The sequence below is a fragment of the Camelus ferus genome, chromosome 9 (assembly GCF_009834535.1).
Source record: "Camelus ferus isolate YT-003-E chromosome 9, BCGSAC_Cfer_1.0, whole genome shotgun sequence".
Lineage (NCBI taxonomy): Eukaryota > Metazoa > Chordata > Mammalia > Artiodactyla > Camelidae > Camelus > Camelus ferus.
Genome location: NC_045704.1, coordinates 22,529,604 through 22,554,462, shown reverse-complemented (window position 1 = coordinate 22,554,462; position 24,859 = coordinate 22,529,604). Strand labels below are relative to the sequence as shown.

Here is a 24,859-nt window from a genome sequence, read left to right as displayed (position 1 = left end):
ATTTCATGAAATGTAATTTTACATAGAACTAACTTTTCTGAATTACTTTCTATTCTAAATGTTTATGGTTACTGGTCAGTTTCTGAGATTTCACGAAACTGGATAATAGCCTGTTTTGGCAGCCTCCTTCATCCTTACAAATCAGGAAATTGAGCATCTATCTGTAAAAACTACATTTACCTAAAATCCTTCTGGGGCCAGCATACACAGGGGTTGTGTCCGGTACCTCTCTGCTGCCTCAGGCCAGTACAGTCTTTGTGCAGAGGGACTTGCTTGCAGTGTCCATCCTTCCATGAGACTGGGCTTTCTGATCCAGCTAACACTGTCCAGAGACAGGAAAGTGAAGGAACCCCTGTGAGTCCTTGGTCACTCCTGACCCCTTCTGAGGCCCCATTAGCTCCTGGCCCCAGTCACCTGGCCTGCTTTCTTCTTCACCTGGCTGCTACCACCCACTCTCCAAGATAAAAGACAGATGAGCTGGCTGCAAGCTGGTAAAGATGAGTGAGGACTATTGAAAGTGCTCCAGGCCTGGTGGGCAACAGATAAATAAGTGAACTGTGACACTAGGTGTAAAGAGTGCAGTGGTGCAGTTGGAGGGCAGCCTCAAGCCTGACTGTTGACTGGCTCAGGGTCCCCCCACCCGGCTCACTTTGACAGGACCCAGCCCCCATACCAGCACCTCCCACCTAACCTGGGCAAGAACCTTGGAGGCCCTCGTAAGAGTTTAGATTTTGTATAGAATGAGATGGGATTTTTTTAGAGGGGTATTTTGAGCAAGAGAGTGATATGATTCGATGTGTTTTTTTTTTTAATGCTATGACTTAAAGTGACAGAAACCAAACTCAGAATAGCTTAAACAACAATAAAAGCAAAAAGCAGCTAGTAGTCATATAGTACTATGTACTGTATTGCTCTGAGGTTCTGCACATTAACTCACTGAATTCTGTTAATGATCTTGTGGAGGAATAATGTCACCTGCCATATCAGTAAACAAAGGATGTTGTTTACTGACGACATACAAAGGGTATCAGGCCAGCAGCCTCTGCACCCTGAGGGGACTGGAGAAAAGCCGGATACTGGCCCTAGATAGCTAAGGTGTGTATCAAAGGGATGATTTCCATGAGCCCAGACTCTTGGATCTTTCCATACTTAGAAAACCTTGCTAAGTTCGTTAACTTGAGATGTCTGGTTTTCCTTAATTAACAGTAATCTTCTGATGTTCCGACTACCTGATTTTTGTTGCAAAACTCCTGATTCTTCTCTTACATCTTCAGAGCAATCCCTCAGAGGTATCTTGAGAAGCTGTCTTCTGGGCTTAAGTCCTCAGAAAATCCACTGAATAAAACATAATACTCAACTTTTTAGGTTGAGCTTTTTTTTTCCCAGTGGACAACCTTGTGAGTTAGGTACGACTCATATTCCCATTTTATTGACAAGTGTGGAGAGGTTGAACAACTTACCAGAAGTCTCATGGCAGATCCAGTCTTTAGACCAGGCAGTCTGACTCTACAAACTCTTGACGGTAGCACTGTACTTCCGGTCAAGAAAATTGACCCCATGAAACTGAAGAAAGGTAGCTTTGGGGCATGGCTGGATCCAGGGACTCACAAGTGCTGAACAGAAGCAGACTGTCTCTATGGCAGAGTCGCCAACCACTCAGCAGAAAGAGCACCTCTGTTTGCCCCGGGTTCTGACAAAAGTTCTAGAACTCAGTTTGGTTGGCTTGGGTTGGGTCACTTGCCTATCCTTGGACCCTGTGACTGGAAAGATTAAACTAATGAACTCACTGGCCAGGCCTGACTTGTGTGCCTACTCCCGGGGGTGGGGTTCAGGCAGAGTCACCCCCACCCATGCCACAAGACTGTGGTGCCTGAGGTGGTTCCCTGAGGGCTGCTTCCAAGAAAGCACATGCCAGCGGAAGAGGGGCGAGGATGTGATGGGAAACATATTTATGACCCGGGATACACCTGCTGAATTGTTTTGTTTTATTTTCGGTTTAGCAGTTTATTATGTCTTCTCTGAAGCTTTCTGTTATGTCTCTCAGTAAATTTTCTTTCTAGTGGCTGTGTATCTTCTTAAAATTCTTAAGTAATTTTAATTTTAGTTGCTTTCATGAATGAAATAATATTTAAAAGTCTTTTCTATAACATAGGAGCACCACTGATTTTTATACTTTCATCTTGTCTCCTGCCATGTGGCTAAACTCAATAATTCTGTTTCAGTTGGTTTATTTGGGGTTTTGGGTACATGTGGTCATGTCATTTGCATGTATCTCCTCCCTTCCAGTGGTTGTATAGCTTGTTGCGTTGACCATAGGTTTTAATGTATAAAACAATCAGCTTTAAGAATGAGCATCTTTGTGTTAGTACTCATTTTAATGGGAATGTTTTGGATGTATTACTGTTGGTTAGATTTGTTTTTCTTGTATATGATGCAGGCTAATGGTAAAAAATTCAAACATTTCTGAATAGCATAATTCCCCTTCTCTGTGTCTCCCTTCCGACTCCATCGCAGTCCCAGATAAAACCACTGTTAATTGTTTTATGTATCTGACAGATGGCAGCAAACAGATATGCATATACAAACACATGGAAAATACATCTTTTTTATTCCCTTATATTTACCCTTTATTCTGTCAGCAGTGTATCCATTGATTACAATACTCGTTCTCGATTTGAAAGAATAAGCATGCAGTTCCAAGGCATAACATATGTTATACCCGATTCTTCATTCACGATGAGCGTCTCACTTGCAGAAAGCCTTACATGGTATGTGGACATTCTTTCTCCAGGAGAGGAGAGTCATGGTCTCCCCCATGCCTGTTGACGATGTCATCCTCAGAGTAAGCTCAAGGTTGCAGCTGGTCTCTGTGGGTTGGCTGCAGAAGAGCTGTCCAGGGAAAGAGAGCTGAAGAGTTTTGGGGGAAGAATCAGTTATCATCTGCATATAGATGCTGACTTCCTGATATGCTGCAGTCACCATGCTGCCCTTGGCCTAGTTTGGTGCTTTTATGTGAAGGGTAGTCATTGCTTTCTGTTCTTCTTTCAACAAAAATGTATGGAAGGATTGTCTGCTATGTGCCAGGGCCATGAGAACATAACCGAGAGCAAAGCAAAGACCCCATCCACATCCAGCTCAACTCCTAGATGGGGAAACAGGTAAAAAGTGCATAGCACAGACAAACGGAATGTCAGGTGTTGAGAGGTGCTGTGAAGAGAAATGAAGAATGACGAGGAGAGAGAGGTAGAGGAAAGGCCTCTCCGAGGATGGGGCTTTTGAGCACTGCCTCTCAGAGCAACAGCCAAACGATTGGATGCTCCAGGTGGAGTAGTGGCTCATTTGCAAATGGGGTTAGGGTGTGCTCTCCCCCAGGGTGCACTTGGCAAGGTCTAGAAGTATTTTTGTTTGTCATAAAAAAGACATCTCCTCCCACTCCTCTTATTATTTTTATTTATTTGTTTATTTATTTTGGTGCTAGGGTTGAGTGAGAGGAATTTTAGTCATTTAGAAGAGCTTATCGGTCATACCAGAGGACCCAGAATGGTTTGATGGAGGAGGTATGACAGAGTGACAGATACTGTACTTGCATGTTAGGAAATCAGAAATTTACTGACTCGCTATGTATTAAGGGGACAATTTTTGTCATCCTTTGGGATCTCAGTTTCTTTCTGCCTTTGACGAGTATCCCACCCTCTGCCCCACACATACACACCCATGGTCAGATGGTGTTTCTGCATGAAGTATGGAACATTAGGTGACAGGACTCAGGTCCCAGATCATTAAAAGCAAAAGTTTGCAGGAGCACAAAGCTCTTCATTTTCTGATTTTTAATTCAAATTTATTTGGAGGAGGTGGAGTCTTGATATATCTCTTCCTTGTAGTCCCTCAGGTTATGTTTTAGTCTTGCAGCAAAACAGATGCCTGGATACTCAGAAGGTCCCCTCCACTGCCGTATCTGAGCTCTGTTGCAGCTCTTGGTGTCTCAAGTTACCCTAGGAAGAAGGGATTTTTCTCTTTGATTTTTTTTTTAATAGTAAGAAATTGAAAATTTATTCGAAACAGTATGATCTGAAGGGTTATAGTGGCTGCATCTCCCAACCAGGGCTGCTGGCATCTGGTGAGTGGAGACCAGGGATGCTGCTAACACCCTACGCTGCATAGGACGGCCCCCCACAACAGAGACTTCTCTGGCCCCAAATGTCAGTAGTGGTGATGTTTTGAAAATCTGAGGTAGTGGGAACTGGCTTGTGCAAAAACTGGAGATAGGAGCTGTGCTCAAAATTCTTGAGGAACCCCAAGAAAGCTGGTGTGGCAAGAGGAAAGAGAGAGAGGTGGGGTAGGAAATAATAAGTTCAGAGAATAGTTGGGGGCCAGATGATGCAGGGTTTTGTAAGACAGAATGAGGAGTTAAGATTTTTTTTCTCATTGTGATGGAAAGCCACTGGAAGACCTTGAGAAGGGGAGGGAAATAATCTGATTTTTGTTTTCAGAAAGCTTTCTGTGTGGACAGTAGCCTCTCAGGGATAGAAGAGACTGCTAGTTGCCGCTCAAATCCAGTCTCCCCCTTCTGCCTTAATAATAAAACTCTTGAGGCTTTTTTGTTTATTTTTGGGTTTTTTTTTTCAGGATTAAAAAAAAATTAGAAACCATGAACTTGTATTGACACCAACTACATGACTTTTCTCAACAGCCTTATGGGAATGGATGAAGTGGTTTGACCCAAGATGACACTGAATATGATTAGACTTAGCAATGTTACTTTTAAATAAAACCAACCATATTTTCCCCTCTAATTGGCTTAGAGAGTTCATAATTGCCACAAACTAATACTACAGATAATACATTTAAAATCTTAAAATCTAAGGTTTTTCTATCCTCCCAGACTTGAAAGGTGATGAATACCAATTTCCCAATCCTAGCATTACTAGCTTACAAACTTTAAGGCTAGTAAGTCCCTTCTCACCTAATCTTCAGTTTCCATCAATTTCAATACATGGCGGTGTAAATACCAGAAACTCAGTATTCTGCGGATCCCTGTCATGGGATTGAACCGGTGCTGCTACCTGTTATGTGTACTTCTGTGGAACCACAGAGGCCAAGGCAGTTTAATTTAGGTTAACCAAGGAAAAAGGACTGTACTTCCTAGCCTCTCTTACAGCTAGGAGTGATCACTTGAGTAAATTCTGATCCGTGAAGACCTAACTAGAGGCTTTAGATGAGTCTGCTGGGATTTGGGAAGCTTTTAGAGGAAAAAAGGGTGTCCCCCCCCCCCCCCCCCCCCGCCGCCATTTTCTACTACCTAGAATGCAGGCCAAATGCCTGGAGGTCATTTAACCATTTAGAACTTTGAGGTAATTTAAGAATGTGAGCCTTGTGTGAGGATGAAGAGCAGAGAGATGGGAGCTGGGCTCCGTCCAGCTCTGGATTGCCTAAGCCTAGATTTGTTTTCACTTTAGAAAGAAGTAAACATCACTCTTATTTAAGCCACTGCATTTGTTGTTGTTGTTCTGTGAAGATAAAACTAATCCTGATTGAAAGGAAGCAGGAAGATGAGTTGAGAGGCTGTGTTGCAATCCTAGCAAGAGAGATTGTGGCTTGTAATAGAATGGAGCAGGCCAGGTGGTGAGAAGCAGTTGTGCTTTTTTTTAAATTGCATTAAATTATACATAATATAAAATTTGCCATCTTAACAGTTTTTAAGTGTATAGTTCAGTGCCAGTAAGCACATTCATATTTTTGTGCAGCCGTCTCCAGAACCTTTTCATCTTCCCAAACTGAAATTCTGTGCCCATTGAACAGTAACTCCCCTTCCTCCCTCCCCCCAGCCTCTGGGAACCACCATTCTTCCTTCTGTCTCCGTGCATTTGACTACTGTAGGTACCTCATATAAGTGGGGTCATATTTATCTTTTTGTGGCTGGCTTACTTCACTTAGCACAGTGTCTTTAAGGCTCATCCATATTGTAGCATGTGTCAGAACTTCCATTCTTTTAAAGACTGGTTAATATTCTAGCCATTGTATCTTGAATGTAGCCCTGTGGGGGGGGGGGTGTGAGAGAGAGAGAAAAGGAGAGGAGGGGAAGGAGGAGAAGAAGCAGAGAGGGAGACAAAGGTCAGAGTTGACTCCAGGGTTTCTGCCATGAGGAACTGTAGTGCTGTTTGCTGAGGTGGGGACCGTGGGGGAAGAGTGCGCCAGAATAATAGGTCTGCAGCGCCTTTTAGACATCCAGGGGGCGGCGTCAAGTTGATAGATGGATGTACAAACCTGAAGTTCAGTGTTGAGGTCTAGACTGGAGACATGAATGTGGGAACTAGCAGTCAGTAGGTGGTATTTAAAGCCGTAAAACTGGACAGGATTCCCAAGAAAGTGAATGTAGCTAGAGAACCAAAGCGGGAAATGCCAGGAATAGTGAGCCCTAGGGCACTCTGAGGTTTGGAGGTCAGGAGATGATAAGAAGCAGCCAAGGAGTACACAAGAGGAGCATCCAGAGAGGGAGGAGGACAGTGGAGTAAGTGCAGTGACTTGGAAGCCAAGGGAAGCAGGTGTTTCAGGAAGGAGGGAGGGGCCCACCATCTTAGCTGCTGCTGAGAGGACGTGTGAGACCCCCTTCCTCACCTCAGCCCGGCTAGCCACAGTTACCACCAGTTGGAATACCATGTGAACAAAGTGGCAGGCAGCGTCCCTGTCTGTCAAATGGGGATGGTGATCCCTATCTCAGTGAGGTAACATTGTGAGGCCAGTACCGTATCACCTAGGATGCAGAGGGCCCCTCCCAAAGTGGTGTGTGATGACCATCATGTTCATGGAGTCAGAATTTCCACTCATGTATCCTCTTGTTTGTCTTTTTAATCATTTTATCATTTGAGATAGTTTAGTATTTGCTTCTTGATTGAAGTGACAACTTTTAATTTAAAAAGTTATACGACATCAACAAAAAGGATTTACTGAACTAGGGGGAGGGTATAGCCCAAAGTGGTAGAGCACATGCTTAGCATGCATGAGGTCCTGGGTTCATTCCCCAGTACCTCCACTAAGAGGAAAAAAAAAAAGAATTTACTAAACTCTAATAGGTTTCTGGGCCATATGCTGTCTGCTGGGTGACTTATATATATTTTTATCTCTGCTCAGTATAAACTCACAGCGTTAATTTGCTTGTTTATGGAGGAAACTCGCATTTTGAATGGGAGAAATTACTCTTAAGAGTACAGCCCTTTTTCTACCATAAATGACGTGGACTTAGTTACCCTGAGTGGCCTTTCACTTTTTCATGTCCTAGATGATATTTTCTAATTATCCTTGTTAGTTACATTAAGATTTATAGCAGTGTAGCTGAAATATAAAACTTCCTATGTGTGTTGCATGGTAAGACATTTTTGACATGTTTTAGTTTGGAAAGCAGGCTATGAGGTAGTTTAAATCTGCAGGTACAAATGTACACTGTATAGGAAACATGTAATCAATCAGTGGTTGTGTCTAGTTAGTAATGTTTGATGATACTCTTTATTTCTTTATTTAGCTGATCTTTCCCCCCTAATTTATTTGCAGTGAATATGTATTACCAGTGTAAAAGGTTTTGTGCACCACAGTGCTTGACCAACAAAGTAGGAGTTCAGAAACAGTCGCTGTTGGTATTTTTACCAGCAGTAAAGCAGCGTGTCCAGGGGCAGAATGTCATCTTGTCTGAATGATTAGCGTTTGCCATTGGCTCATCCACCTTGGGGCATGTTTGCCTTCTTTCCTTCACTAGTGCGTCACTAATTCTCTCTTCTGTATGTAGCATGGCAGCTTCTCTGTGCTCTAGGTTATTACTGACTGCAAAGAGATTTTTGTTTTTGTTAGTTGCTTTCTTATTTTTAAATATTTAAACACTCACTGTTACCAGCTTTTAGATCAGACTATACATGTTAGTTTCAGTAAGCTTGTTTTCTTCATTTTTATACTGTAATTTTATCTCCATAAAGCACTTTCCATAGTCCAGGCATGGTCTACTGCATTCTCTATTTCTCTGGAGACACATTTAGGTCTTTGTATCACATTCTGGTCTGTTGGTTAGGTCATTATGTAATAACTCTGGAATTATCATAAGAACAGAGGAGCAAGATTGAGAACACTTGGAACCATCTGTAATGTTTAAGGTATAAGTAAGTATTGAAGAGAAATAAATGATTGAATGACTTTGGAATTTCTAATAAAAGCAGCCAATCCCAGTCAACTTCATTTCATTCACTCTAGACTTTTAAACTGGTCAGAAATAAGTGGTAGAACCCCTGGAAATGTTCAACAGTATGGTATACGTGAGTTTTACTTGTTCTTCACTCTGTAGGGATGTGAGAAACACGAATTGTTCAGCGAAGTTGAGCAGAAAATGAACTTAGTGAGACATTGTGTATATTGATACGAAAATCACAAGGTGTGAGGGAGACGCGGTGGACTTGGGCACTCCATAATTTGAATACGTGCAGCTGTATTAAGGGCTGAGTCAGGCCCTGGCCCTAGAAGAGGAGTAACTAAGATTTTGAAAATATTCTAGGAAGGTAGAATTGAGTTGATCCCCCATAGCTATGGTGGTGTCTAAAGGGTGTTCTTTTGGGGCTCAAAGCAGGGTGACCTTAAACTAAAATCTGTTTTAATAGAATATAAAAATCGAGAAAGAAAAAATGTCCTGGTTCTATCCATGGACATAATAGCCTTAGCAGTGCATGTGGTATGTTTACAGAGAAATGGGAGAGTAAACATGTGCCCTTTTCCTCCACCATCAGAGGTTCCCAGGAAACAAGGGTTCATTTCAGTAGATCTTCAATGGCTGAACAATCCAGAATGTTGCATGGACATTTGGAGCTAGAAGTGGCAAGGTCACTGATCGTCTGTATTCAGGAATTGGTCCTTTATGAGGAATTTAAGTCACAGCAAAAGGCTTCTCTTAAGGCAAAAGTCTGATAATAGCCTCATGTTTCCCCCAAATTCCATCAACTTGGGATGCCTTGGTGTGAATGGATTTTTTTAATGCAAATGCCAAAGGTAAGATTAAATCTGATTGCTTTCTTCATAATTCTTAAATGAGACTGACGTGCTGAAGGACTGAACAGATGTTTGGGGTTTGGAATTCCTCAGCGGTAAGAGAAGCTACTCTTTTTCCCAGGCCCCGCGTGCCCTCTCGCGGTTTATCGTTGCTGTTTCCAGCCAATCTTAGCAGCTGCTCTCTGCTTGCTGTCCAGATCATAAACTTTGAGACTCATGCCACACTTAAGTGCCATGGGCACTTAACTACCCTTGTCCCAATCCCTTTCCCACTGTCAGAGAAAACTGAGCCATGCGTCTCAGTCTCCGTTCCCACTCCAGGGCCTGACGCCGTATGGGAGACATTGGGATTCCTGCACAGAATTCCTCTCCCCTTCTTGGTATCCTTAACCACTATTGTGACTACGTCTTGGATGTTGTCATATGAAGATAGAGCAGCCTGGTGGTTAGAACACAGTTTTTGGAGTCAAACAAACATGGCATCAGATCTCTACTGCACTACTTATTACCTGCTTGACATTGGAACAAGTTTCTTTCTCTCTCTAAGCCTCAGTGTTGTCATCTGTAAAATGGCTGAACTACCCTCACCCCACAGAGTCGCTTCACTGCATGTAAAGTGCTTGGTATGGGTTAAGCACTCAGTACATAACGGTAGCTGTCGATAGACTTGGAACTATATAGCTCCATTGACATTTTAAACTCACTGACATTTAAAATGTCTCTCTCTTTGACCACTCCACTCATTTGTCCCCCAGCTTGCCACATCTGTTCTGCAGCCTCACTGAATCCCACAGTCCAGGAGTTCTCCCTGTGAAGGAGGAAATAGCTGTCCTCGGCCCTCGGGTCACATGCTTCCAAATTCATGACTTTAGAGTCTATGTTTCTTCCCAGGTTTCTCAGGAAGACCGCAAGGACTGGTCCATCCCTGTGTCAGGGAGGTTGGGGTCTGTTAACAGAAGGGGAACTGGGCTAAGCCAGGAGATACTGTAGAGAAAAGATGGGCCCAGGCGGGCTGGAAGCTGAGTTCTGTCCTCCCTCCAAAAAGGTGGTGTTTAACATATGTATAGATACTCTTTAAACAGCTTTTCCAAGATCCAGTGTAACCATTGGTTTGATTGGCTTTTAATGAATTGTTTACAGCAGAAATATTTTGTCACAACCATAATTTGTACTCCATGCTTCATGGGTAGGAGAGGGGAGATGGTGAGCTCTTGTTCTCATCATTTCTTATACCTAGGGAAGAAGTTTAGATTAAATGACTCGCCCAAGGTCAAACGTGTAATAAGTGGTGGAGGCAACATTCCACATGTCCGCCTTTTAAAACTGTCCATCATCTCTTCCCCTATTTATTCCTGCGGTAGCAGCATCCTCCTTCCATCATTCTACCCCTCAGGAAGAGGACCCTCCCCAACCCCCACCTACCCCCACCTACCCCCAGCCATCTTTATCAGAGAATGTCCCATTCTGGGCCCAGGAGCCTGCATCATGCCTTTAGAGGCCTTTCCCAGAACTTTCCTTTAGAAGGGGGGGGGGTTGCTCCCTTTATTCCCTTGGTCTGTTTCTCAGAGGGCCTCTTCCTTCCCACCTTGCCCCTTAGTGTTCCTTCTCCAGTAGCCTCTGACTTTGCATATCTACTTACTGGTTTGTTCCCCGCCATTGGAAGGTAACCCTCCTGAGGACAGTGACTTGTAGTATCCTCTGGTGTTTGTGCTTTGTACATATCAGGCATTCACATACTACAACATTTGTTGAAAGAGTGAATAACTCAGTTTTATCTGTCAGAAGCTGTAAGGATGTGAGCCCAGAGCAAATGGTGCATGGCATCTCCACTTCTCCCTCCTCTCTCTCTGCCGCAGCCTGCCAAGTGACTAAGGGAGGAGGAGGAGGGAGAGTTTGTGTGCCTGGGGACCCAGCCGCACGCCTCCCCCAGGGTTTGCATTGTGTAGAGTTTCAGGACACCATGTCACTCTGACCTAAGTCAGTCAAGGTTGAGTTTCTGTCATGTGCCTGGTCTCAGTGCTGGCAGCCCACAGCTGGATCTAGGTGTGTAGAGCCTGTTGAAGGCAGCAGAGCACAGTGGCTAAGGGCACAGACACTTGAGTCAAGTGACTATTCTACCGCATCCAGTTTGTGTCCCCTTGACAAAGTTTCATAACCTTTCTGTGCCTTACTTCTTACTGCTTGTGAAATGTGAATGACTTTATATGCTTGCTCCTAGGATTAAATGAGATAATACATGTGAAATCTTTAGCATAGCATTTAGTGTTCAATTCAGGCTGGCTGTTATGTATAGTACTAAATAAATACAGTTTTTTTCTATTCATGTCACAAATCTCTGGGTTGCTAGGTCTGCTTCCTGTGTGTGGCTCACTCTGCCCCATCTGGCACAGATCATTGATGGGGAGGAGCTTTGAGGGAGGTATGAGTGGAAACCCAGGAGGTTTGGGTGAGAGTTCAGCTGTAATTCTGTGTTCACTATCGAGGGAGGGTGCTTTGGGGTGAGATTTGTGTGTTTGTGTTTGTTTTAGCTTTGTCCTGGTGATTTCCACAGGGGAAAATAATTTAGACGGAATAAGTGTCATCACTGGGAACTTGCCTGACAACTCTTTCTCCAGGAAGAAGAGCTCTGACCAGTAGGATGGAAAAGGGCAGCATCTGAAATGTGTACTGGGAGGGAGAGGTTCAAGGTTGAGTCTTACTTTTGGCTGTTCCAAGGAACAGGACTGGGCCAAAGTGTGGGCACTGGGGTCAGGTTTTAGTTCCTTGTAAAAGACAATGGAAACCGTCACCTCCTCCCCAACCTTCACCACCTCCCTAAGGCTGTGCACTGAATGCTGGCAGCAAGTGGGGCCTCTCAGTGTAAATTATAAACTCAGTAAATGAGTAATTTTTGGTAAATAATCCACTTTGTAAGCTGATGAAATATGAAATACCTTCTGTTAAAATTTTTTTTTAATGTTATGGAACATGATAAAAGAGTTACCAAAAGTTTTTGTTGTTATTGTAAAATTCGGTGTGGGCAGAACAACTGTAAAAGATTTGGGGGAAATGTCAATAACTGCTCAGGTTGCTTTGCAAGTGGCAAATTCTTGCTCCCCTTTAAAGAAAAAAAAAGTAGGAAGTCATAGAGAACACGTTGTAGCTGACGCAGAGAACAACAAATAATGTCAGAGAACAGCCTTAGCCAGTGCCAGAGATTGGCAGATAAATGCATATTTGTATCTTAAAATGTTTATGGTAAGTAGTACTTTTAGTATATATTGTTATTATTACATATTAATAGTATATATTAACATGGTGTTATGTGTATAGTTTTTTCAAATGAATTTTCTACTTTAATAGACTACTGTATCAACCAGTCAACTCTTATGTATCAGGTGAGTGGATTTCTACTGTTCTGATGAATGGACTTAACCAGTATGTTTGTTGACTCTGAGGAGACTGGTCTGTCAGCTTTGTTTCGTAAGACTGAAAATAGGGCATACAGCTGTGTTAATAAACTGGGGTAATAGCTATGTTCATAACACTGTTCCCAAAATAACCTGCATCTTTAGATTCCATTTCCAGTGGAACGTCTTCTTATAGTCAAACTGACCTTTTGGATTTTTTAATCACACAGCCTTCTGAATATGATGTGGCTCTGACTGGGATTGTGGGCTGCTCTGGTTCAGCAGGAGTTCATAGACACCCGGGGTTGTTGTGAGCCAGAGTTCAGATGAGGGGAGTGGAGCACAGGAGGAGGGGGCTCGGTGGGACATGGGAAGATTCGTCTGAATCTGGGGGCTTCTATTTGGGTGAAACATTTTGACTTCCAGGCATGAGGCCACCAGGTCCAAACATGAGAACAAAGGCAGATTCTTCTAAAAGCATGGTGACTTTTTAACTTCAGATGATTTCAGGTTTCTAGTTGTTACCTCACTCAAATCGATAGTTAAGAATCTGTTGCAGTAATTCAGTAGCACCCCACAACCTAAAAATCCCTGGCTCCCTTGTTTTCACAGGTGCTGGGGCGATGTTTCCTGACAGTGGTGCAGGTCCATTTCCAGTTTTTGACCCAGGCGTTACAGAAGGTCCAGCCAGTGGCTCACTCTTGCTTTGCCGAGGTGGTTGTGCCAGAAAAAAAGAGCAGCGGTGGCGGTGGCAGCTTATCTGGCATGGGCCACACCCCGGAGCTGGAGGAGGCGGTGCGATCCTGGCGGGGTGCTGCTGAGGTAACCCTGACTTTGGGGAGATGGGTGCCCTCTGTTCAAATAGGAGAGGCTGCAGAGGGCCTTTGCCTGTTGGTTCTTAAAAGAGCTTTTTTATTTAGAAGTGTGAGTCTTAAGCTGCTGTCATTAGCTTGTTCATTCATTTAGCAGTGAATGTCTTTGTAAATGCCCACTTCGGGCCAGCCATGCGCCAGGCACTGGGGTGGCAGCCTTTGCTCACAGCCTCCTAGGAGAAAGGGCTGACAGACACAGGGCTGAGGAGCTCTGGTGGAGTTGTGCAGGAGCCCAGGGGAAGGGCCTTGCCTCCAGCAAGTGCCGGGGAGGAGAGGCTGGAGCCTGTCGGGAAGGACCAGCTGCGGGGGGTGAGTGCTCAGCCAGGCAGCTCAGTGGGCATGTAGCTGGTGATGGCACGTTTCTTGTTGGCCTTTTAATGTTTACTTTGAATCATTCATTCCTTAATGAAATTGGCAAACTATTTCACTCTATGATTTAAAAGTCTTCTTTAATCAAATTTTTAAATATGATCTTTCAACATTTTACCATTGTACATTCTCTGATTCTCTTATTACAGTTTTATGCTGTTCTCCTGCATTGTTATTTCTTCTGAATTTCTTTTCCCTTTTTGCTTGCTTGTTTGGGCCTGTTTTTGGTGTTTATCAGAGCAGCCCTGAAATGCTGATTGGGGGTTGAAGGTGGCAGTGGGACCTGTTGACTTCGTTGCAGGGGGCTGGGCGGTGGGGTCCACACCTCTGTGCTCTCAGCTCACAACCGTCTGTGCCCTCCTGGCTGCCAGGCTCCCACCTCCTGATCACACAGCTCACATTCACACCCTTCCTACCTGACTCAGGGTCTTCTCCACTCTACCTGTTGGCATCATTCACACTGAGAAGCCAGCCCAAGCGAGGCCTCCTGGCGCTCCCTTGACCTCCTCACTTTGACCTTTACCCTCACCTGCTTCAGTCTGCCCAGGCCTTTCTGCCTGCCTTACTGTGCTTCCAGCCAGAGACCCTACCCCACACACACCGAGAAAAGAGAATCAACCTGGCAGCATCCCCTCTCCATGGCCGCCAAAATAACGCACCCTACCCCCCATTCAGACCCTCTTCTCTTCCTTCCTCTTCATTACAGGGGACGAGGTCTCCTCTCGTGTGCAGAGTCTGCCCTGTCCCCACCCTGCCCTAACTCAGGGCTTCTGTGGTGGGACCCTGTATTTTCTTTCTGTCCTTGCATGCTCCCAACCAGTACACGGGTATGCTTACAAACAAAAATCCACCCTGTCCTGCCCTGTTTCTCTGCTCTTTTCTTTCTTAACTTCTTGAAAGAATTGTTCACCTCACCCTTGATCCACTCTAAAAAAGATTATTAGTATGAAACATTTCAAGCATATAGGAAATGTCATACATACCCATATGTCTTCCTTATTTAGCTTTGTCAAAATGAATCACCACTTTTGCCACATATGCTTCATACCTTTTATTTTTAACAGAAAAATATTACAAATGCAGTTGAATTCCCTTTGAACCTCTCCACTATTTTATTCATATTCCTTTCTCTCTAGAGAGCACCTTTTTTGATTTTGGAGTTTGTGACTCCTATGCACATTTTAATATTTTTATTCTATATGCATGTATCCATTAATGATGGATAATATTATTTTGCACAATATGAAATTTATATGAGTGGCATCATTCAGCTCACTAAAATCTGGCTTCCACTCCTATGCAGAAACACGCCTTCTCTTGTCAAGGTCAGTACTGCCTTCCATGTAATTTGGCAGAAATCCAAGGAACCTTTGACTCCATTCAGCAGCTCACAGCAACATAGGCCCTGGAAATCCTCTCCTTGTGGAGAACCAGGTGTTCTTAGTTACCCTCTTACCTCTTGGGCTGTCCTCTCCATCCACTTTGCTATCTTCCCTTCAGCACAACTTATGAATGTGAGTTTCTCAAGGCTCAGGTGTAGGTGTCCTTTTCCCTTGGGGGTCTCCATCTAGGGTTTTTTGGGGGTTTTTTGTTTGTTTTTGGTAAAGTGAAAGCAAGTTTATTTAGAGAGATACACACTCCGTGGACAGAGTGGGGTCTGTCTCACTCAGAGAGGAAAATGGCTTAGGAGATATACACTCCATAGGCAGAATGTGGGCCATCTCAGAAAGGTGAGAGGGAGAAAGACTGCAAGGTGTGGGGGTATTTAATTTAAAGTGAAAGCAGATACACACTCCATAGACAGTGTGGGCCATCTCAGAAGGCAAGAGAGAGAGTGACCTCCATCTAGTCTTGGAGCTTTAAAAACTGCTTGTGTGCTGGGGGCCATCAAATATGTGTGCCCAGTCCACTTCCTTGTGGGCTCCAGGCCCCTGGATTCAGCTGCTGTCTTCCTCGGGTGGCTCAGGCCTCAGCTTTTCCACATGCACCTGTTTCTCCCCAAATCTTGCCAAAGGCAAGCAAGTACTAGGGGTGCCATCCCCCATTCTTCATTCAAGAAATCAGAGATTTATCACTCCAATCCGTCTTTCACATCTGCATCTGGTCCATAAGAAAGCCCTGCAGGTTTCACCCCCAAAATACTACAAATCTGTCCCTTTTTTTTTCCTGTGTCCACTGTCACTACCTTAGTTCAGGGAATCATTACCTCCCCTGATGGCTGCAGTGGCTGGACTCGCTTCTCCCCTTCCTGTGTTGCCATCCTTCATCTCTCTCCATTTCCTTAGGATGAAGTGTGGACCCGTCCCCCTGACCTGCCTAGGCCCACACAGTCTGGCTCCTGCCTCCTCACCAGCCTCATCTGAGGCCACTCTCACCCCTGCTCACTGAGTTCTAGTTCCTTTGCCGACGTTTCTGCCTGTCCCACCCCGACCCCTAACCCCTACTTCCGCTGACTGCCTCCTCCTTCTTAAACTCTCAGCCTAAATGGTGAGTTTTCAGTGTCTCGGGCACTCCCTGTTACACTTCTTTATTTCCCCTGGGGCATTTTTCTCCATTTAAAAAATTTTTTAATGTTTTATTTGTTTGCCTTTTCAACTCATGAGGCTGTCAGCTCCCAGGTGGTAGGGACCAGGCTTTGTGCTCCACTGTCTATCCAGTGACACCTTACACAAGACCTTGTGGGGTACATCCTTAAATTCCTAGAAAGGGAGTCAAATGGTCTTAAACTGTGAGACTGTGAAGGCTCAGGCAGTGGTTGGTATTCATATAGAATTTGTGAAGTTTGGGCATTTATAGCATTATAGCTGCTAGTTATTTTTCTGTAGTCCTAGTCCTGCAGTTTTGGTAAATATTACAACTTCTACTTTGGCTTGAAGAACAAAAATTAACTGTTAAAAAGTGATATTTGTTTTACAAATATTATTGCAACAAACATATACATTGAAAAATTGAAAGACAGTTCATCCTGAATCCCTCCTTCACTCTAATAGATCAAATATATATTTTTCTGTATTCTCTAGTCCTGGCCCATATGTATAGACGGCTTACATTTCATCACAAGACATAGATTAATTCCTTCTTGTTTTTCTGTCTTACGTGCTCTTCATAAACATATTTAATGACTAAACAATAAGTATTTCATTTTTCTGCGCAGATATCAAAAGCTCTGTTTCTCCTTTAATGTTCCAATGTACGTTTTTTCCTATTCTTTTCCTGATGATGAAGTTTTTTACTTTGATATACAGAACCACCCAACCATATATAATTTTTTCAATCCTGGGAACTCCCAAGTGCCAATATTCTAGGGTATCTATCTTTTTAAAGCAGAGAAATTTGAAATGTGACTGTTTTATTTACATATATGTTATATATATAATATGACAGGTAGGTAAGTCTTTTTTTCCAGGGTTTCTTTAATAAGGTAGTGCTATACAGATTTGCTTTCCCTCTAGTGCTTGATTTAGGCTTTTAGAATTTCTGGCTGCTCACTTCATAATACAAACAATCCAGAATGTCTGGTTCATATCTGATGCTTAGTTTCTTGCTATATTTTAGTTGGGTTTTTTTTTTGTTTGTTTTTTAATTTTACTAGTATCTGTAACATCTTCTTGTACCTACCAGTCACTTTTTCTGTTGCAGGCAACATCTAGACTAAGAGAAAGAGGCTGTGATGGCCGCCTGGCAGGAATTGAAGTTCAGCAGCTCTTCTGTTCTCAAAGTGCAGCAATTCCTGAACACCAGCTAAAAGAACTGAACATAAAAATTGACAGTGCTCTGCAAGTAAGTTTTCCAGAACTGGCACATTAATATCTGAGGGATTGAAACAAGGAAAGGAATTAAAGATGTGATGTTGAACAAATTAGAAAGAATAATAAGATAGTAGTTGGCCTCATGTCTTTTAATAACTGTAGAAATTTAACATTTCTATTTTTGTTGGACCTTGCCAGTTTATAATCTGCTATGAAATCTTGACTCTTGAAAACAATTTCTTTGCAGGCATATAAAATAGCGCTGGAAAGTTTAGGTCACTGTGAATACGCAATGAAAGCTGGTTTCCACCTGAATCCAAAGGCAATTGAAGCCAGTTTGCAGGTACGCTTTTCTTTCTGGTGGCTCCTGGGAGCTGTGGTGTGGCAGTCGCTCCACCACATGAGCCAGGTGTCTTGAGAGATGAGCTGTGGGTCACCTGCCTCTCCCATCCCACCCTCTCCAGGGCTGCTGCAGCGAGGCGGAAGCGCAGCAGACGGGGCGGAGGCAGACCCCCCCGCAGCCCATGCAGTGCGAGCTTCCCACTGTCCCCGTGCAGATAGGATCCAGCTTCCTGAAGGGTGTCTCTTTCAACGAGTCGGCCGCTGACAATCTGAAACTTAAGACGGTAGCTTTCCATGGGGTTCCAGCAACCTGGCTGTGAACTTGAAAATAGAGTTCTTAAGGAAACCTGAGGGCTTGTAAGGAATCTAGATTAAAAAGCCAAACTGAAGTGAAGACAGGAGGCACTGACCTTCCTTAGTAAACTGTCAAAAAGCAGACTAGGGTGATGTTTTTAATGAGACATTCGCCAAGTTAGTTTTATTTATAATTCTGTTCAAAGTTAACATAACGGTTTTGAAAGTACACTATAAAATACTACTTATGAGGAATGTTTCAGTAGACTTTCTTGAATTAAATAAGAGGAGAAATCTTGTCATAATGCAGTAATTTTGACCAACTGTGGAGCATCATGTGTGCCAGACAGTGTCAAGTGCTTCGCATGCAGTCTCAGTTAATGCTCACCCACCAGGTGGGCACTGCCCTTTCCCCCATTTGACAGACAGAGGAACTGAGGCCCAAGGTCACACAGCTAGAAAGTAGCAGACTGGAATTTAAGCTTTTGCAGTCTGTTTCCAGAGCCTGCATACCTGACCACTTGGTCATCTAAAACAAAGATGAGGTTTTCATTAGTATTACATCTACCAGATGATTTGTTTCCCTGTTCAAAGGGATTCAGAATTTCAAAATTCCTCAGCCAATTTGCATCCACAGATTGCTAAATATTGCTGTATTTTGTGCTATTATAGAAATCATATGTCTCTTAATGCATGTGTGTCCATATCTAGCCATTCACTCTACAGGATTGAGAGTCTTCCAAGGTATCTAAGGATAATTACTTAAGAAATTAAGATGACATGATCTGGGAGTAGTGCATAAATTGATTTTCTCTTGAGGTCTATTGTGTACTTGTAAATGCATTTCTACAAGTTTTAGAACTTTGTATGGCTTTATTCGGAGGCGTGAACTCTCTTTTTATCAATCGGTAGCACACGATGTTACAGCTAATCAAGGAGGCAGGCTGCTACAATGGAATCACGCCCAGGGACGATTTTCCTGTGACTGAAGTCCTGAACCAGGTGTGCCCGTCCACATGGCGGGGTGCCTGCAAGACGGCCGTGCAGCTGCTGTTTGGCCAAGCTGGGCTGGTGAGTGACTATGTGTGATGGATGAAAGAGAGAGTAGAGAAAGACTTTTTAAGCATGTGAGGATGTGTTATGGGCACATGTATGAGAATAGTGGATAATTTAAAAAGCTCTTTGGTGCTACAAAGTTTAGACCAGATAGAAAAGGTAAAGGAAGAGCATTATAAAAAGTCATTTTGTTTCTTTTATAGATAGATAATATGTATTTGCAGGGAACCTAGTTGCAAAATGATGTCACAGGCTTTCCTTATTTTAAGGAACCCATTCCATTAGTAATGATTTGCTAGAGCCCCTTGACCTGGCCTGACTGCTCTGGAGCTACAGTGGATGTCTTCCTGTTGCTCAAACACACCAAGCTTCTTCCTGTCGCAGGCCCTTGCCCTTGGTGCTCCTTTTACCTGAGAATACTCCTCTGAGATCTTCGTGTGACTTGCTCTTCATCTGCCCGATGTCAGCTCAAATGTCACCTCCTTTATGGTATAAGTAGTACCCCTGTCCAGTCACTTGTTATCCCAGCTCTCTGTTTGTCTGCTTCTTAGCAGTAAAATAACATCGACTCAGAAATAGGTTTGGTCTTTTCACCTTTGGTGAGAAGAATAACTTTTGCCAAAGTTGGGTGGAGTCAGGAAATCAACATCTAGTTTTTTTGTTAGGCACCTTTGACCTATATCACCTTCTGTACTTAATCCTACTTTCTAGAGTTAAATGACTGCTTTTTGAAAAATTGCAGCATTTCAGAGATTAAAGGAACCTAATTAGAGGCTAAGAAAAGTAAAGAACTATTTCTTAACCTAATTCCTACTTTATTTATAAAAGGAACTGTTGGGAGGAAGCTGTCGTTTTGTTCGGTGTGAGTGAGGGCTCAGGTGGCCCAGCTCAGGGTGGTGCTGCCTTGTAGAGGACCAGGTGGGGTGAGTTACACTTCCCTTAGGATCTGTTCCTTAGTATAGGAACCCCTAAGAAAAGGAGTAAACTGGAGATCCCTGCTGAAGTGTGGAAGAGCCCACTGCCTTTAGAAGATTGATCCATATGCCCAAAGACCATTTTAGCTGAAACTAGGAGAACCTTGGCAATAAGTTCTCCAGAGTGGAGTGTGTAAAATAAAGCAGGAGGACCCACAGGCTGCTTTGAGAAAACTTAGCTTAAAAAAAACCACAAAAGTCCCATGTTATACAGAAAGCATAAACTTCTTCCTAGTTCCCAGAGCACCTTTGTGTGTAACTGATGAAAAACTTTTTGATTATGATTCTGGGGGTGGGAGGGGAGAGGAAACACCTGCCTGTTCCAACAATGGCTGTTACTTGGACAGGAAGCCCTTTCCAAAAGACATTGCAAACCAGCTGTGGGAACTCTGTAGCAGTAGAAATCAGCTCCATTAGAGGCTGAAGTTGGAATCATAATAAGCAACTCTGCATGGCTTTGCCTCTTCTGAAATATTACAGATTTGGTTTTAAAGTGTTTTATAATCATTTTCTTAAAATTATTTTAGTTATTTGAAAATACATTCATCACTTTCTCACACTCTTTATTCTATAGCGTCCATGTAATAATATTAAAGACTTCTCTAAATAAGAGGAAATCATGGAGAAAAGGGTTGGTTCTTCATTTTTCCTGAAGTAACCATTTTGTTGATGGTTGAGGATAAAATGATCTTTACAAAAAGCTTCATCCACTTCCGGCTTGTTTTCAGTCATTACAGATAGGCTTTTCTGAAGCATTGGTTTGATTTTTCACGACATTTTTACTTCTTTCAAGTGCATAAAATAAAAAAATACTAAGATAAAGGAAACAAAGTAATCCCTAATTAACATATTTATAATTTGGAAGAAGTACAAAAAGTGATTGCGAAGTTCAGTACATCCTACACCACGAATTTGGTTTCTGTTTATTAAAGTGTTACTGTTTTCAGTCATCTTTATTACTTGCTGTTGTCTCCACTGGGGATTCTGACTGGGCCCTGCGTAACTGTCTTGCCGGGGGAATGGTTTTCACCAGAGTTACTCAGCATTGATAGGCTTGTGTATTAGATTTATTTATGATCCATTTTCCTCTCTGAAAGCTGATTATTGTTGTTGTTTCTCTCTTAGGTGGTAGTTGACACGGCACAAATAGAAAATAAAGAAGCCTATGCCCCCCAGATCAGTTTAGAAGGCTCCAGAATCGTGGTTCAAGTCCCGTCCACATGGTAATGTGACTCTTACGTTAACACAAGCCTAAGCTCTAATTGAAGTGTGGACATCTTTGAAGATTGCATTATTTTGGACAAACCCCACACTAGCTCACATGACAGGTCTTAACTACCTGTGCGGGTTTGTGGTCAGTGGTGGTGTGTTAATCTCATGTGTCATGATTATCAGCACCTGATAAGGAAGTCAAGGTGCCTGAAAAATGTCTCATTGACCAATAAATTTAACTAAAATGTTACATACTCATGGATCATAATGAGCAATATTACCTTTTTTGTGTTATCTGAGTCCACAGCTTTTGAACAGAGTGTATTATTTTCCCTAAATCACCTAGCATTTCTCCAAAGCTGAGTACAGAAACTAGGGTTCCTCTTCCTCCTTTGTTCCCACAACAGCCCTGATGAGCTGTAGCTCGTGTCTTCATATGCCCAGTGTCATTGCGAGTCCGGAGGCAGACTGAGCTGTTTTTGTTTTTTAATTATTTGATTATATTTGTGAACTTATAATAAAATATTCTTCTTAGCCTATTAAAACAAAAGCTCCTACAAATCAATAAGAAATGGGCAAGGCACACAGACAGGAAAATCAGAAGAGATGTGGTCAACAAAGAGATGAAGAACATGTGCAGACTCACCAACAAAGAAAGGAAAGGAAAGCAGAGAAACAGCACGACGTCATTTTGCCCATCGTGTTGTCAGATCGTTTTAGAATAACAATGCTAGATCTGGACCAGACTGTACAACAGCAGTCATAGATGTTGTTGAATAAATCACACAGCCTTTCTGGGGGGCAATTTCCTTTATCAGAAGCCTAAGTTAAGGGCTGTGACCTCAGCAGTTCGACCTCTAGGGATTTATCCTTGTGATGTGCGTACAGATTCAGCTCACGGATCGGCATCACAGCTTTATTAATAAAAAATCAACCATTATCAGAAGACGTTTGCTATTAAAATTATCAGAATGAATATTTCTATAGAAAATGTTTAAAGCATCTAGGTGGGAAGAGATAGAGATAGTAACAGTGGCACTGTTGGTGCCTGTGTGGGCTGAAGTGGTAGCTGGGTAATGCATTCAGATTATATTGAAACATCTCTTTTTGAAATGTGAGAGTCCAGTAGTAGATTCTGCCAAAAGTTTTAGAACTTGTTGATGTCTCAAGTAAGGGTTGGCAGTTCACTTCATGCCCCCAAACCTCCCCTCAATGAGTTTCCTCCCCAAATTTTGAAATTTGATTATAGAGATGGTATAATGTTAATATAGGTACATATCTTCATTCCTATCAAACAATAAATTAGAAGGTCACTTTTTTGTAACATTTTTGTGTTCCAGAATTCTTAATTTATTTGCTAATTCAAGTTCTTATTGAAAAATATTAAGGTTAACCAGGATTCTCCTTTTAAAGGAAGAATTTTGAGCTCTTGATGATTGGGTGAATATAAATAGTGAGTGCTAAAATGATTAACACTGCAGTTTGCTTCCAAAACTCTCCCTTTATGATTCATTTCCTTTGTCATTCATTTTACCTCCGTTTAAGACCTCATAGGCTGTGATTATATGGAGGGGCTCCCTCTACTGGCTACTTTTGGTAAAAATACAGTTTTCATGTTTTTGTTTCTTGAAGAATTACAAAATGTGTGCTTGTTGAGAAGAAGAAAAGAAGTGATTGCTTTACTCCATCTTTGGAAAAAATGAAATTCTTAGCAAAGCTAGTCAAGAATTTATTATATGCTTTGCTTTTAATAAAATGAAGTGTCTAGCTGCCAGATACTTTTTTTCCCCAAAGTAATACCTTACTTAGATTTTTAAACTGTCCTATTTAAGCTATTCACTCATTCTTTCTTTCAGCAAATATTTATTGAGTACCTACTGTGTGACAGACACTGTTCTAGGCTCTGGGAATTTAATCATGAGCAAGACAGACAGGGTCCCTGCCCCTAATAGAGCTGGCTTTGTAATGGAGTGGCGGTCGGGGAGGGGACAGCTAATAAGCATAGGTGTTAAGTTCAAACACTGGCCAGTACACAAGGGGAATAAGAGTAGAGTGACGTCATCTGATAGAGAATAGCCAGGGTAGAGGTGGGGGGAGGCTATTTTGGACAAGGAGGTCAGACATGAAGGGTCTCTTTGAGCATATGACATTTGAGAGGAGCAGGACATGCAGAGAGCAGATAAGGAGAGCATTCCAGGCAGAAGAAACAGCAAATGCAAAGGCCTGAGGCGTGAACTGGCCTAGCTGGAGATGTGCCCAGTGATGAGGAAGACAGGAAGTCACAGAACCTCCCAGGGTTCTCACACAGGACCCAGGACTTGCAGGGTCCCTGAGGCACTTGGATTTTATCTAAGAACAGGTAGGGGGTTTTAAGCCAGTCTGGGTGATTTATCAAAAGAATGAGTTTAGTCTCTTAAAGGGATTTTATTGTCAGCTCTCAAGACTGATGAATAAAATAAAAATGCCAATTTGTTGATTTTCAGAAAGAGAAAGTATTGCTGCCAGGAACTGTAGCACTTCTTTCCGCATGACCAGAAAATGCTCTCCCAGTGGGCACACGTGTGGCCAGGCAGATCACAAGCAGAAGTTGGCTTGGGAGCAAAGAGCAAGTATATCCTGGTAATCAGGATTCCAGGCTGAGAGAACCGGGTGCCTGAGCTTCAGCGAGGTCCGCTGGCCAGGATTCTCTCCCAGGATTCCAGGATCTTGTTGGGCACTGGCAGAGCTTGCCCTGATGCTTGCTTTTTCCAGTGTTTCTGAGGCTAACCAGCTCACATGCTCACAGATAGGTTTCTTCTCAAGCCAGAGTATCATTGTAGAGGGCTGCTGCCTCCTTAGGACGGCTTCGCAAGTGCTGGCTTCATCGTGTAACTCCCAGAGTGCCCAGGCACAGACATAGCATCTTCCTGGTTCTCCCTCTCAGAAAAGGCCTCTTGGTAAACGTGCCCTGGATGGGCAGTGGGGACCTGAATGGTGGGAATCGGCTTTCATGCGGGAGCAGTTCGGGAGAAGGTGAAGGTCCTGTGATGTGGGCAAACCCAACATATTCAGGGCACATGAGAAGGACTTGTAGCTGGAACAAAGTGAATAGGGGTGACAGTGAAGAGAGGTGTGGCCAGAGAGGTAGGAGGGCCAGGTCACAAAGAGCTTTCAGGGCTTTGGTGTGAGGGGGGTGGATTTTATTTCAGTCATGATGGGTTGCCACTAGAGGGTGTTAAATAAACAGGGGAGTGTTATATTCCAATTCACGCTGCAGGAGGCTCAGTCTGCTGCTGTGCGGAGGATGGGCCCTGGAGGTACAGGAGTGGAGGAAAGGAGACCAGGTGGGAGGCTGGTCCTGAGACGCAGGTGGTGGTGGTTTCCTGGAGTAGAGTAGGAATGAGAGAGGCCTGGATTTGGATTATGTTTTAGAAGAAAGGCTGTCAGGGTTTGCCGATAGATTGAATGAGGAAGCTGGAGATGACTTGTAGGTAGACAGCTGTGTTGTGTCCTTACTGAGGAAGTCATAGGAATCAGAATGGCTTTGGTGGGGAGGAGAGGGATCAAGAGTTGTGGCTCCCTTTGAGCTGCCCAGTAGGTGTGTG

At 43.1% G+C, this 24,859-nt stretch overlaps 1 protein-coding gene across 8 annotated transcripts in view; it reads left to right on the top strand.

The window, feature by feature from the left end:
* KIAA0355 (KIAA0355 ortholog) overlaps nt 1-24,859 on the top strand; it is a 76,313-nt gene that overhangs the window by 38,340 nt on the left and 13,114 nt on the right. For 7 of the 8 annotated variants that reach the window (XM_032486177.1, XM_032486175.1, XM_032486179.1 and 4 more), the window contains 6 exons: nt 13,020-13,229; nt 17,288-17,428; nt 17,645-17,740; nt 17,862-18,023; nt 18,946-19,104; nt 21,189-21,286. In XM_032486177.1, the coding sequence (XP_032342068.1) occupies nt 13,020-13,229; nt 17,288-17,428; nt 17,645-17,740; nt 17,862-18,023; nt 18,946-19,104; nt 21,189-21,286 (866 nt within the window). Of the gene's footprint in view, nt 1-11,333; nt 12,256-13,019; nt 13,230-17,287; nt 17,429-17,644; nt 17,741-17,861; nt 18,024-18,945; nt 19,105-21,188; nt 21,287-24,859 lie in introns of those variants that run through there. The other variant, XM_032486181.1, reaches the window with a different exon arrangement.